At 42.9% G+C, this 13,966-nt stretch overlaps 6 protein-coding genes across 6 annotated transcripts; 2 read left to right on the top strand and 4 right to left on the bottom strand.

Moving 5' to 3' along the window:
• Positions 1-825: 825 nt before the first annotated feature.
• Positions 826-2,122, top strand: EAF01_011380 (uncharacterized protein; the record flags this gene model as incomplete). The annotated part of the gene is made up of 4 exons (XM_038919637.1): positions 826-937; positions 1,016-1,584; positions 1,640-1,824; positions 2,015-2,122. Exons 1-4 carry the CDS (start codon positions 846-848, stop codon positions 2,120-2,122), a joined length of 954 nt encoding a protein of 317 aa, XP_038764847.1. The 5' UTR covers positions 826-845.
• Positions 2,123-2,360: 238 nt separating this feature from the next.
• Positions 2,361-4,499, bottom strand: EAF01_011379 (uncharacterized protein; the record flags this gene model as incomplete). Its single annotated transcript, XM_038919636.1, has 3 exons — positions 2,361-2,905; positions 3,086-3,231; positions 3,316-4,499. The coding sequence occupies 3 exons, from the start codon at positions 4,497-4,499 to the stop codon at positions 2,361-2,363; spliced, it is 1,875 nt and encodes a 624-aa protein (XP_038764846.1).
• Positions 4,500-5,322: 823 nt separating this feature from the next.
• Positions 5,323-7,019, bottom strand: EAF01_011378 (uncharacterized protein; the record flags this gene model as incomplete). The annotated part of the gene is made up of 2 exons (XM_038919635.1): positions 5,323-6,499; positions 6,554-7,019. The coding sequence occupies 2 exons, from the start codon at positions 7,017-7,019 to the stop codon at positions 5,430-5,432; spliced, it is 1,536 nt and encodes a 511-aa protein (XP_038764845.1). The 3' UTR covers positions 5,323-5,429.
• Positions 7,020-7,281: 262 nt separating this feature from the next.
• Positions 7,282-8,946, bottom strand: EAF01_011377 (uncharacterized protein; the record flags this gene model as incomplete). The annotated part of the gene is made up of 2 exons (XM_038919634.1): positions 7,282-8,728; positions 8,789-8,946. 2 exons carry the CDS (start codon positions 8,944-8,946, stop codon positions 7,282-7,284), a joined length of 1,605 nt encoding a protein of 534 aa, XP_038764844.1.
• A 341-nt stretch (positions 8,947-9,287) lies between these two features.
• Positions 9,288-10,652, bottom strand: EAF01_011376 (uncharacterized protein; the record flags this gene model as incomplete). The annotated part of the gene is made up of 2 exons (XM_038919633.1): positions 9,288-10,167; positions 10,222-10,652. The coding sequence occupies 2 exons, from the start codon at positions 10,650-10,652 to the stop codon at positions 9,288-9,290; spliced, it is 1,311 nt and encodes a 436-aa protein (XP_038764843.1).
• A 1,959-nt stretch (positions 10,653-12,611) lies between these two features.
• EAF01_011375 (uncharacterized protein) lies at positions 12,612-13,525 on the top strand (the record flags this gene model as incomplete). Its single annotated transcript, XM_038919632.1, has 2 exons — positions 12,612-13,199; positions 13,304-13,525. 2 exons carry the CDS (start codon positions 12,612-12,614, stop codon positions 13,523-13,525), a joined length of 810 nt encoding a protein of 269 aa, XP_038764842.1.
• Between the last annotated feature and the right edge of the window lie 441 nt (positions 13,526-13,966).

Genomic DNA, 13,966 nt, shown 5'->3' with positions numbered 1-13,966 from the left:
ACCGAGAAGAATACTGTTTTCAACTTGAAGTCATCATCAGTTGTGCCAAAAGAGCATCAGAAGATAGATTGATTGTCTCTAGATTAGATGCAATTCAAAGTAAACGATGGAAATTCAAAACTATCACGTGATATTCGTGCTCCATTCCCGATGTGGGTGATGTCCGACAAAATCCCGATGTCTCAGATCAAAAGCTTAAATCGTTAATAAGCTTTGGCAGACGTACGCCTTGACCCGCACATGTTTACGAGGAGAGCCAGATCTTTCCAAACATTCTTTTGCTTGGGTCTTTCAAACTTCTCCTAAAGTACGTCGATTAGACGTTGGTGTGGAATGAATAATCGATATCTGCAGATGTTCTCGGTTACTTAGCTTGCCATTCATCTTGAATAGGAGTCACTAGTATTGTGGTCACCAACCAGTAGACAATTGCGTCTAATATACTGGAGTGCACGATGATAGATTGCAAAAGCAAACCCGGCTTTCCCAGCATTACAATTATCATATCTCTTGTCTCACCCTTACTTGGAGGTCCTCGTAAATTTGGGAGGATCTAGCCATATTGATATGGATTCTGATTCATCATCGGATAGGTCACATCCCACGCAAATGCTTTTTGCGCTAGCGGAAGCCGCGTAAGTAGGGGTTTTAAAAGTAACTATCAAATGTAATGTGGGTTCGTATAAAGTCAAAGTATGGGGTAACTGTTTTTTCTGTCAACTTTTTTCCGTTTGTATTTTTCTCTTTTGGCTGTGCTGCAGCGTTTCCTTCCTTTCGACATTTCAACTTGGGTTTGTGGGTAAGGAGTGTATGTAGAGAAATTGAAATTCTGATAAGTGTTCAATATGTCTACAGGTTTGGCATCATGGAGTTTTGGGAGTAGAATGAGACGAATGGTAATAGTTGGTGTATTCATAAGTCTCGTGCTTGTTTATGGGTACGTTCTAGACCCATACTATTTGAACAATCAAGTTGTGTCGGTGAATTCACAATTCAGTCTAACCCTCTCTTTTAGATTCGCATATCGTTTGAACTATGACGAAGTCCAACCAAAACTCCAACCCCTCGACGCCGGACCTATTACAATTCTCCAGATCGAAACGATAGAACATACAGTGACACATACTAGTACCTCGATTTCTGTTTCCACAAAGACTAAATACGCTTCACCAACTTCTACTCTCGATCCCACAAAACTAGCATTTATGGTGGAGACTCGCCCATTACCGCATTTACCTCTTCAGCTCACACACATGACAAGTGTCATTCCCCAAGAGTGGACCTTCGAATTCATGGGAAGCAACACCTCCATCAATTATCTACTTGATTTCCACCACTTGCGAGATCTAGTAGCTTCGAATAAACTCACACTCGTTCCTCTCCCACCCCATTGGGATGTCTCAAGTCGTGAATCTATATCTCAGATGTTCACCGACCCGAAACTTTACAAATCCCTCTCCCCAGCGGAACATCTCCTAGTTTTCCAACCCGACTCTATATTTTGCACCAAGGCCCCCACTACTCTGAACAATTTTATACAGTACGATTACATTGGAGCGCCTTGGTCAACATACTCTACCTACGGTGGGCAACGGCGGTCTTTCTCTCCGTCGCGTATCATCCATATTACGATTGTTAGAAAAAGAAAGACGCAAATCCGGAGATGGGGCATTTGAGGATTTATGGCTCAGTAATGGGCTGAATAAATTAGAAGGAAGTAAAATGGCAAATGCAGCAGTGAGCAAGACGTTTAGTGTGGAAAGTGTTTGGGACGAAGCGCCGCTGGGTTATCATATTGGATGGTTAGGTGTACACCATGAACAGGTTAGTCATTTCATCAATTCTTTCGCAATTATGACACCGCTGGCAAATCTGTATTGTGCCTTCTGCATCATTCTCATGGTAAAGTCATATCTGTACTGCGCGTTTTAGTATCTCCTCTATCATCTATCCATCTTGTTTCTTCAAAAACACAAAACACAGAACGAAACTAACAACAACCCCCACCATACAGATCTGGGACAAACCAGATTACGTCTCCCACATAATGAACTACTGTCCCGAAGTGAAAATTATCTTGGGCATGAAACTAGATAATGACAAGCCTCAAGGCGTTTCCTAGTCTTTCGCTTTCACCTTCTCATCACCCTATCCCTATGCTGTTGTATATTGTATATGATGTATTGTATCTTTCTATCTATTAAAAGAATATGAATCGAATCATGCTTGAGTAGAATAGCAAAATAACCTTGGAGACAAAATCCAAAGAAAAGAGACTCCAATCCCTAAATTCAAATCTCAAGTACGCTGTCTCAATAATCCACCATTACTATTCCTATTCCCATCGCCATTGCCACCACTCAACTGCTACGACGGATGATCGAATGACCCGCATGCTGGCTCGGCCTCGGAAGCCCAATATTATTATTATTCAACCGATTGGGCACCGCTCCCTGTACATTTTGTACTTGTATCGCATGTCCCGATTGCGGAAGAACGAGATGACCTGCTCCGTTTGAGTTTGCACCTTGATTCCCACTTCCTCCGCGGCCACCTCCACCTCCTGCATTCCCGGCTATTAATGCACTTCCTGCTCGAGTTAATTGAGCTTGTGCTTGACCATGAGCCTGACCATGAGCCAACAGATTCCCCACCCCCGACCCACCATACATAGCCCCCACACAGAGATATTCAAATAGCACTTCTCTCTTCGCCACCTTTTGCTCTTCGTGAAAAGGTGCGCAGGTTCTGCAGTCGCAGGGAGGATTTTTGGTTCCGCGCTTTGGACTGTTTTGATTATGCGCGAGATGAGCCAGGAAAATGGCGAGGGCTGCTGCATCGTTAGAGCGGTGATGCGTTCCTACTGGGAGATCGTAGGTGGTGATGAGGGCGTCGAGGGTTTTTGCTAGGGAGAGGGAGGGAGTTAGTTTTTTGTCCTAAAAAAAGGGTAGAAGAGGTGTGATAATAGGGTTTGGTGTATGTGCGTGAGAAGGGATGAAAGAGTTTGGGTATTGTGGGGGAAAGGGAAGAGTTATGTGATGCTGAAATTTATGAGAGGGATAAGTAAAGAAATGAGGAAACAAACTATCCATCGCCAAAAAATCTCTAATTTTCAAAGGATGTTGAAAATCTTTCGGATATCGTCCCTTAGCGTCTAGCTTCGGGTGAACTTCAGCGTTGAGCATAGATGCTCTGACGATACCATTTGCAACTTGAGCGCACACATTTACTCTGAATTCCATATTAGTTTCTAACAAACACACAGTAAGAAATGGATATATAACAAAAAAAGTAGACCAAGGTAGGAAAACAAACCGTCTAATCTCTTCCAACAAGTCAATTTTGCTTTTCTGTGTTGGTAGATGATCCGAATCCGAACTCGAGTCTGAACTTATAACTGCCTGTCTATTTCCTCCATTTCCTCTTCTACCACTACCGATTGCATTCCCATTCGCTGCTCCGTTCCCATTATTGTTATTTCCACCTCTTCTTCCTCTCCCCTGTGACCGACTCCGCGATCGATTTCTACTAGTCCCAGCATTCGCTTGAACGCTCAAATTAGAATTAGGATTTCGAGAGTTGGACATCAATCTCGCTATACTGATCGCTGTGCCAGGCGGTAAATTGATTTGTAGATAGCGGTGTAAAACATCCCGGATGAGATTTGCTAAAGGAATATTATTCAGATTGATTGGGTTATTTTGTTGATTATTGGCGTGGTTGTGTGGGGTGTTGTGTGCATGGGGGTGTGGAGAAGGAGAACGAGAAGGAGAGGAAGACGGGGAGCGGTGTCGATGATTGTGATTATGATTGTGATTGGGGTGATGATGGGGATGATGGGAATAAGGATTTTGGTGAGGATGATTGGGGAAATTCATTTTCCGTTTGATTTTTGGGAGCGGAACTAGAGCAAGTGCTTGAGCTGATGGTGTGACAATTCGGGGAGGTGGAGCAGGACCGAGAAGATGAATGTGGTTATGTGGTGGAGAGGGTTTCCTCGGCGGAGGAAGGATGGCAGGAGGAGGTAATACGTGAATATGATGAGTCGTAGGAGAAGGTGGAGGCGAAGGAATGTATGGTGGTGGAAGCTGTTGGATAAAATGTATATGTTGCCTTGGTGGTGATTTGGGACGAGGAAGAGGTAGATAAACTTCCGGTTCTGGCTCGACAAAATGAATTTGCTGAACTGCAGGCTCTAATCTATGTCTCAAGTCTGGGCCAAGAGGAACACGGTGGAATCTCTGTGGGTAGAAAAGCTCGGGCTCGGGTTCGAAATCGCACTCCTGTTCTAGATGGCATATGGGACTGATAGGACGAAATTGTTCGTAGTTCTGTTCAAGGGGAGGAAGTATGGGTGCAGGAAGAGGATAAATGGGTGTTGGAAGAGGATATCGACGATGAGGTCTTGACAAAGCGAGAGAAGCGGGATTGATATATCGTTCCCTTTTCTGTCTTCTTCCGGGGCCCGGGCAAAAGAGACCAAGGCAGAAATCAAGCATATAGGAATGTTTTGAGGAGGATTCTTGAGCTGAAAATCAAAGATCTATGACTCTTATTTATAATAAATGATTGCTCGCTATCGTGATACAAAAATGTAAATGTAACGAGCAGCTCCCGACACAGTGGTGGTTACTAGTCAATTGTGCAGTTTTTGCGTTGATATATTCATCCATGTGTCAATCGGCGGACCAATTGAACTGATTTGGGAGGCGAAGCTCTGGCAAATGTTTGGAGAATTGTTTGCGTAGCACAAAAATACCTGGGCATCGAGGCTGAGTGACGAAAAGTTTGACGACGCTACGTATGTTTGCTCTATCGTATTGTCTCATTGTACCACAATTTGACTATCGAAGATCATGAGTTGGCTCTCTCAGTGGAATGACCGAGTATGGAATAGATAAGATCCTATTCAGATGCCTCATTGATAAAATGCTAGCTAGGTCAGGTATTATCCTCAGAAAACTAAGGAATCTGTAGGGATACCGTTCATCGCCTCATGCTAGCCCCAAATATCGCTAGTTCACGGAACTTCCGTTGATGACTTACCTCAAGAATGCTCATTGGTAATATGTTCAACATGTATACATGCCGGTTCTCCATGCATTTACTGCAAGTGCTAATCAGAATTGCACAGAAAAACGTCCCTTTCGTCCCACGCGGGAAGGAATTGTAGAAAATGTGATCGTTCGGAGAAAAGGGGAACTTTCCACTTTGTAAAATCTACTACAGATAAGAAATTTCGGACCGAAAAATGTGGCGAATAGTCATTGAAGTGATGTTTCACGCGAGACAAATATACCAACCCAAACTTCCGGGGAGCGATGAAGAACTTTCGTAGATTACCTATATTAACATACTATATATTGTAGACGAGACGCTTAGTAGTCTGACTTTTGTCCAGACCTAAAACTCTACAAGACATGAATAGCTCAATGTGAACAACCACCATCTTCAGAGTCCTCGCCATCATTCTCCTTCGTGGCTTTCTTGCCTTTTTTCGCTGATCCCTTCTTGAACATTGAATCAAGAGTCTTTTGTCCCTTTTTGAGAACATCTTGCTTTTTTTTATCAGCTTGGCCCTGAAACTTCTTCCGTTCATCTGCTCCTAAGTCCTGTAGGCGTTTCTCTTCTTCCTTGAACTCCTTGCTTTCAGGATCTCTTTCGAGTAGGCCCTCGAGTAACTTGATCTCCTTAGCCCAAGTAGATGGATCCTCAACAGTCTTTCCCTTCGCGTCTTTCTTCTCAGTTGGTGTTTCAAGAACCATAGGCATGTTTTGAAAAGGTTCAAAGTTTACGACATTATGGAAGGCTCGAAGGCCAAGAAATCCAGTACCGATGTTGGCGTGTAGATCCCGATTTGATGCTAACGGCGACTTGCTGTCATTGAGATGTAGAGCTTTTAGGTATGGTAATCCAACAATCTTGTCAAACCCATCCATGGTCTCCTTAAAAGCTTCGGGTGATCTCAAATCGTATCCTGCAGCAAATGTATGACATGTATCTAGACAAACACCAACTCGGGTTTTGTCATCAATAAGGGCAATAATGTCCCGAAGGTCTTCCCATGTAGAACCAATTACATTTCCAGCTCCAGCCATATTCTCTAACAATGTGATTACCGTCTTTGTTGCTTTGTGAGCTTTGTTCAATTGAGCAGCGATACGCCCGATTGCTTCCGGTCTTGGGTTGCCACCTGTACTTCCCGGATGAAAGTTGTAAAGTTTAATACCTAATTGTTCACACCTTTTCAGATCGTCCAAAAAACAACCGTATGCTTGATTGGCTTTCTCTTCATCTGGTTGCGCCAAGTTAACTAGATATGAACAATGTGGGAGAACGAATTTCGAGGCGTCATATTTCTGCTCTTTGCACAAAGCCTTGAATTGATCGCGAGCTTCAGAAGCTAGAGGAGGATTGACCCATTTTCGTTGAGATTTGAGAAATAAAGCGAATGCATTGCCACCAATACGAGAGGAGTTATTGACTGAATTTTGGACGCCTACGATAAATATGTTAGAGAGAATCTTCGCGTCATGAAGAGGGATTCACTTACCTCCTGCACCACTAACATGAGCGCCAATATGCACAGCCCTTTTTAAAGTCGAAACCAATGTGCGTTCTACCAATGGCATAGTTTCTGCTTCTTTTTCTTCTTTTGTTTTTCTCTTCTTCGTGACCTTTTTCTCTTCCTTGTCCTCTTCGTCTTTGTCCTCGTCTTGCTTGAGTTTGCGTTTCACAGGAGCTTTCTCTTTGGTGACCACTGCAGCCTCCTTCTTCACATTAACAGTCTTAGCTGTTTTCGGGATATCAACAGCTTTTTTTTCGCCTTCGTTTTCGTCTACGTCCTCGGAACTGCCACTATCTGCTTTCGCTTTGCTTCGGATACCATTCGCAGCTAATTTTGGAACCTCGGTATTCTCAGATTTTATATCATTTTTCGATGCAGCAGACAAGATTTCAGTTTTTGGAACATCTGCAATTGCAGCATTAGCATTTCGACCAGATCTTCGAGGAGGCATTGTTGCTTGCGAGTGACGTAGTTCTTTTCAGTTCTCAAAATTCATAGCTGAAGATTTCCAAACGCGTGAAGGAAACACACATTAGCCAAGCGTGTCTCGCGAAGGCACGTGACAATACATTATCTCAATTTATTTGTATGTTGCCTAGTTAGACCCCCTATGGACAGCCTGGTGGGATTTTACGGCGTATTGTGAGTATTAGAAATATATATTGCAGCTAAGTGTAAAAAGTAAGGGTATCTATCTGCTTTCTGTGTAATGACTATGGTCCAGCCTTTCTACTCTCGACGATCTTCATAACGTCCGCGGCACTATTTGCATCCCCCTTCCTCTTCTTCGATCCTCTTTTCCTCTTACTTTTACCTTCCCCTTTCTCGTCTTCATCGTCGTCTCCTTGACCCCACGCCGATAGCTTGACTTTCGTCTCGTCGAAATCAGCTTCGTCTTCAAATCGACTGCTTCCGAATCCCATATCCATATCTTCCATATCACGATCATCTTGTTGAAGCATCTTCTTCCGCCGCGCTTCCTTTGCGGCCTCTTCTGCTGTTTCGGGAACTTTCGATATATGGTTAAGAGTTGAGGCTTTCTTGAGGGCGGCGAGAATAGTTGGATCACTGAAAGCCTTTGGCTTGGTCTCATTGTCTGTTGTTTCAGGTTCAGATTCGCCAAAGTAGTTTCTAGGTTTGCTGGGTCGTGGAGGTGGTGCCATACTTCCAGATGTAGCTGGCTCTTGCGGCGACTCTTGCGGCGATTCTTGAGTCTTGGGCTTCTTTAGTTGACTATCTTCGGTAACTTCTCCGTCTTCAGCCTCCGCATCTGATTCCGAATCATCGTCTTCAAGCCCAGCTAATGGATCATAATCATCCCCAGCATCGTCAAAGATGTCGATATCTTCTTCCTCTGGTTCTGGTTCTTTTGGTATTTCTGGAACTTCCATGCCCAATGGTGTTGCATCCTTGTCAGGCATTAATAGACCATGCCCTTTCTCCACTTCCGGTTCCACCTGCAGTTTCCTAATTTTCCTCTTCTCGTTTCCATTTTCATCAACAATAATGAGAACCTCTCGCCCTTTTCCGTCCATTTCAATCCTGCTCGTAGATTTTGGAGCTCCAACTTTTTTGAATCTTGCTCCTAGAGATGGCTGCGCTGCCTCCTTTGCCGCTTGCCTCGCCGCTTTCATCTCTGCCAAAATCTGATCTCGAGTCCTCTTCTTGCCCGGGATCAAACTCGGCGGTGCCATCTCTCCCTTTTTTTTGCTTTTCTCCTTCTCAACAGCGACCACGTCTTTTTCCTCTAACCTCTCAAACTCGTCGTCCAAATTATCTGGCTCTTCAGCATCATCTTCGTCCTCATTATTCCCACTCAAAACATCTTCACCCCTTCTAACCCGCTCCAACAACTTATAATCCAACCCCTTTACTAAATGCGTACTTTGAACATCCCCGCCCAATATCTCATCCCTCAATTTTGAAAATGTAGATTCGTCAATCTGTTGTAACTTCATCATCTCCTCTAACGCCTTGACTCTGGATGCTTTATCATCTTCATCCTCATCGATGCGCTGTTTCGTGCGATCGGTATAGCCGGCTGCGAGTTTCGAACCTTTAGGTGCGGCGACTGAGCGAAGTTTCTTTGCTTGCGAAGGATTATTTAGAGCTCGTTGTTCAGCCACTTGACGTGCGAAATCCACACCACCCACGGAACGGCTAGGATGTTAGTTAGCACTCACTGTATAATCTTACGCAAATGGACTGTTCGAGCCTTACGGTGTCATGGGTATTGAACTTCGCATTCGAGAACCTAGGGCAGATGGTGTTGCGCCATCTCGTCTTGGAGTTGCACCAATGCTTGAGCTTTTGTCTCCCGTTCCGGCTTGTCTCGCGGGCGTATCTAGTACAAGTTTACGGAACTGCTGATTATTCATAATGATTGTGTTTTGAATTATGGAATTCAAAAAAATGCTTGAGTCGTGAAGCTGTCCCTGTGTAGGTAGGTAGCTTTGGATTGCGGCAATATTCAAAGCTAATCTCACCGCCTCAAATTTATTACGTAACCCACCCACAAATCTCTCTCGAACATAATTATTGTTAGGCACACACAAGAACACATCTCAAATCTTTTCAGACATGTATTTGAATCTTGATTTATTTTCATTCTATGATGAATTTCGAAATCCTTTATTTAGAGCATCGAACATAAGTTCAAGAATCCCGCAGCCACGATCAATCCGTATCCCATTTCCTCCCTTTCAAGAGATGGAAGTAACTACATTTCGAAGCTCCATACTACATCCTTCGTACTCTCCCTGGGTACTATGTTTACCATGAACTCCTTCTTTGGCGGACCTGTCTGAGTAGACATGTTCTCGAGATCTTGGCCTGGATCAGTCCAATCATTTCCGTTTGAGATAATATCAAATCTCATCGCAAACATTCCTGCGAAGGCCGCAATGATATTTGTTACAATTCCCTGACCTGGACACCTATTTGCTCCTCCTCCAAAGACACGGAATGCATTTGCAGGAGTTTTACCGTAGAAGCGATCGAAACGAAAGGAATCCGCCGAGTCTCCCCATGCACGCTTGTCAAAGTGTAGTCTCTTGTTCGCGATGATTACCAGAGAATCCTTCTTAAGTCGGTATTGTTGATCTTTACCGACAAAAGTGTCTTCCATAACGAGACGGGGTCCGGTACCAGTTGATCGGTATCTCAAAGTTTCCAAAATCAATGAAGAAAGGATTGGTAGTTGGATTAGCTTCTGTAGGTCGATCTTACAGACTATCTCTCCTTGAGCTGAAACTTCGGATGTGGTCAATTCTCCTACTTGGGACCGGACCTGTTCGAGAAGATTGGCATCAGAAAATAAGTGATAGATTACCCAAAATGCTGAAGGAACTGTGTTGGATAAGGCCGCAATATTGATCAGATTTTCATTTTTCGCCAGGTCGCTGTGACGACTGTCCGAATGATCGACTAGCAATTCAAATCTATTTTTCATGAGATCTGAGCCTCTAGCTTGCCCACCGTTCGAGAAGTAATCCTGGAATCCCTTTACGACTGCAGCTCGACCGCGCACAGCTTCAGTAGCGATGATGTTCGACAGGAAATCTGGCAACAAAAGTTTTAATGAACCGTCAGAGAAGGCCCTATTTTCGTTAGTTCTCATTCTGTGCAGAGGATGTTGTGTGATGTTGACTTACCAAAATCCTGCTTCGACCTCTGGATCCCGAAAAGGGTTCTTATCCCCATACAAACTTTCTGTAATAACAAGTGTCAATTGGTGTTGCAGCCATTCCAATAAGTTGATCTGATTGTTTTGATTGTTTCCAACGAGATTTGCCCAATTATCTAGTTGGTCTTTCGTAACTTGTGTTCCGATACGAAGCATTCTTTTTATGGACTCCGTGGAAGCGAGTGTACCCTGGATCACCTTGATTCCTTGGAGCATCAGACTTGGATTCTCTTCTGAGGACATATTGGTGTGCATCCTGTCTGCCGCAGCTTTAGTCAAGCCAGCCAATTTCACTGTGAATTGTGCCTCCAACTCCCATAGCGAAACTGCTTTATATTGACGATGAAGAGATGGAATAAAGTCGGCTGAAGTAACGATATGAATGTCTTTATGGAGCATGCCGATTGTGTAGATTGGAAAATCCCATTTTTGACTGTTTGAATTCAAAGAACAACTTGTTAGTGCCTGAAACCATTTTGAAGACACAATCGGGGAGTGTAGTTCACCTCAAAAGATTGTAGTATTCGTTTCTGTGCCAGAAGAGACCGATTACATGGCCAATGAATGGTATGGTTGAGCGAATGCGAACTGGCTCCATAGAGTTTTGCTTAGACTTGCGGGGTAAGAGTGCATTAACACAGAATATGACGATGCCCAAGGCAAGGACATAATAGATTTGAGAGTTCTCAATCATCTTTTCAAACTGTGTTTTATCAGAATGTTTTCGCAGCTTGTTGATGCACAACTCGAATGTGTATGTGTGAGATTGTTAAATCGAAGAGAGGAAGAAAAGGATGTCTGAAGAATTGTTACTTTTAAAGAATTGTTGGTCTTTTAAAGTAAATGTCCCTTTCAAACATCGTCCTACTGAAGCGATCGTACTTACTAGAGATATTGTTGGGTTTTCATGAAAGAATGGATCCTTTGAAGATAAAAGGACTTTTCTATATGGCACGATGCATTGCCCTAATATTGCAGCTTCGAAATTCATAATCGATAATATAGCGCTTGGCTGTCTGTAGCCGAGGGACCCACTCATTATACACCAGCTAAAATCAAAATGAGCTATTTAGTTAAGGCCAATCCACTTTCGATTCACTTCGTAGAAATACCAGCTACTTGCAAACTATCCAGTCACTCAAAGTATGCGAGGTCTTTATTGTTTCTATCATCCTGTTTACTAGTTTTGCATCATATTTTTCCCCGTTATCCTTCTATTCAATATCATGCTGTGATCTTGTATACTAAACATGATGTATATAACACGGGAGCTTTGATTTGATATTACCACTTTTATCCATGTATTCAGAAAGTTTACTTGACGATGAGTTAACAATTTATACCGTTGTATCAACGACTTTTCCAACGTGTACTGACTGAGCGATTTAGCGGAATAGTGACTGCAAGTCTACTAACGATCCCACTTACCACTTCAACATTCACTCTTTTTTTTTTCTCGTCAAATGATTTCTCGGAGATTGATAGTCTAATCGTTCGCCGTTTATGCGCATTCGCCAATTGCTCACCCTACGCGGTTTTGATTCACTTGGGTGGTAGAGCGATTCATTACCATTATTTGCACAAAGTTCAGACAGCTATAGCGAAAATACAGCAGCCAATGTTGTTGCTAACCTGATTACTCCTATTGCATACAGACTGCAAAACGTTCTGCCATCATGATATCGCGAATCGAGGATACCTCGGTTCGTTGGTGAACTTCAGATGTTTCTCGTCATTCCTGTGGCACTTCCATCACTTGACAAACGATCAGTAGTAAAATGCAAGTTCTCCTGTAAGTTGTGAGTTTCAGTCTTATCTGAGTATTTCTCTAGATTTCCTGTTCGTTTCCTGTAAGGATGGATAGTAATTTTGAAGTAAGCTACATAAGTTGGTGTTGGTTTCGTGACAATCTTCTTCAACAAGCATCCAACGCTTGACTTGCCCTGTTATGATATTTCTTGAAGCAGAGTTCTATTTGTATTCATTTCGTTTTTTAACATTCTCTGCGGCTTCGTATCACTAATTTTGGTCAAAGAAAAGTGGTGGGAGTGTAGGTGTGTGGTAGTGCAAATTGACCGACTGAATCAAAGCTATCTGAGGTGTAATGGTGGTCTATTTCCTGAATAATTTTTTCGTTACAATTGAGTCCATGACTATAAGATATCTATAGGTGCTATCTTTTGTCTCCAAATCCTTGACCTTAGGTAGCTCTTTCCATTTCGTGCAATCCTCTTTCGCACTTGCTTCAAAAATGTTGCTCTTCATGATTGAATCATTCCATTCAAATGTTTCTCCTCAATCTTCAACCTTCATGCATTACACATTATTATTTGATACCAATTGATCTCTTAACCAATCATGGATTCTCCTTTCAGTGATACATGCTTCGAACATGTGTCTCGACAAAAAGAATTGCTCATGCTCCACCAACTTCGAAAGCAAAACAGTGCCGTCGATGACGCACTCTTTCCCTACGGACTAGTTCTGGCAGACCTACCACCTTGGGAGGTGCAATCTATAGTACATGATCAATATACCGTAGGCTTAGACGTGGAGCGAACAGTTACATACGTATCTGCTGCTCTAGACTATATCAATAGGAAGTCCCGTAGACTGGGAACCGATGCATGGCTCTTCTGTGTCGATAGAAACTTGAACCAAGTATCTTGGAGTCATGAATTATTCGTTCCTTACCAATACGATCAGGCAGTTGCAGAGCAGAGAATTGGCAAAATCCTTATGGTTGCCAAAATCGAGCAATCAAAGATAGACGCAAACAGTATACCATGGAAAAACACATGTCCAGACGGCACGAACCTATCTGGTCAGCTCAGATGGTTTCCCCATCGCTATGAGCAACACACCGATCTACTCCTCAATTACAATTTCCTCATTGTTCAAAATGAGTATCACTTGGGGGATTTGTGCGGGGGCCGCTACCTCAGGGTATTGAAGATGCATAGATCGCGAGAGGGGCGATCCAGGACTATACCGTTCAACCAACTTTACCCGGGAGCTCTATTAGTGCTACAGATATCATCAAGGCGCAGTTTCCACTCAATTTCATACAAATACCTACCCCTCAAGGCCCTGAAGGCGCTGCACAGATCACGAGAGAGGTGGTCCTTGATTATGCTATTCAATCAGTTTTACCCGGAGGCTCTATCAACAGACAGAATTTTCCACTCAGCCCTATCCAAATATCTACTCCTCAAGATTATCAAGATTATATACAAATCATAAGGAAGGTTGTTCCAGATTGTATTATTTAATCAACTTTAACCAACAACTCTATGAGCAAATCAAATATCATTAAATCGAAGTTTTCATTCAACAATCTATTTTTCAAGATTTCGAATATAGCACATAAATTACAAAAGAGGTGATCCTGGATTATGCAATTCTACCTGAAGACTTTCCAGCGTCCCAAATATCATCAAATCAGAATTTTCACTCAACCTCATCCAAATACCTATCCCCCAAATACCTGCCCCTCAAAATCCCGAAAGCTATACACAGATCACATCAGAGCTTATTCCGAATCATACAATACCATCACCTTTACCCGAGAGCTCTATCAATACTCCAAATATCATCAAATCAGAGTTCCCACCTAACTCCATCAAACCACCTACCCTCCAAATACTTTACCCTCAAAAGCCCCCATAAAAATCAAGAAAGAAGAATGCCCACATCCTTTCATCCAACCACCT

Source organism: Botrytis porri (genome assembly GCF_014898465.1).
Source record: "Botrytis porri strain MUCL 3234 chromosome Unknown BPOR_021, whole genome shotgun sequence".
Classification (NCBI taxonomy): Eukaryota; Fungi; Ascomycota; class Leotiomycetes; order Helotiales; family Sclerotiniaceae; genus Botrytis; species Botrytis porri.
The sequence above is the reverse complement of the archived record's forward strand: the minus strand, read 5'-3'. Positions and strand labels throughout refer to the sequence as shown.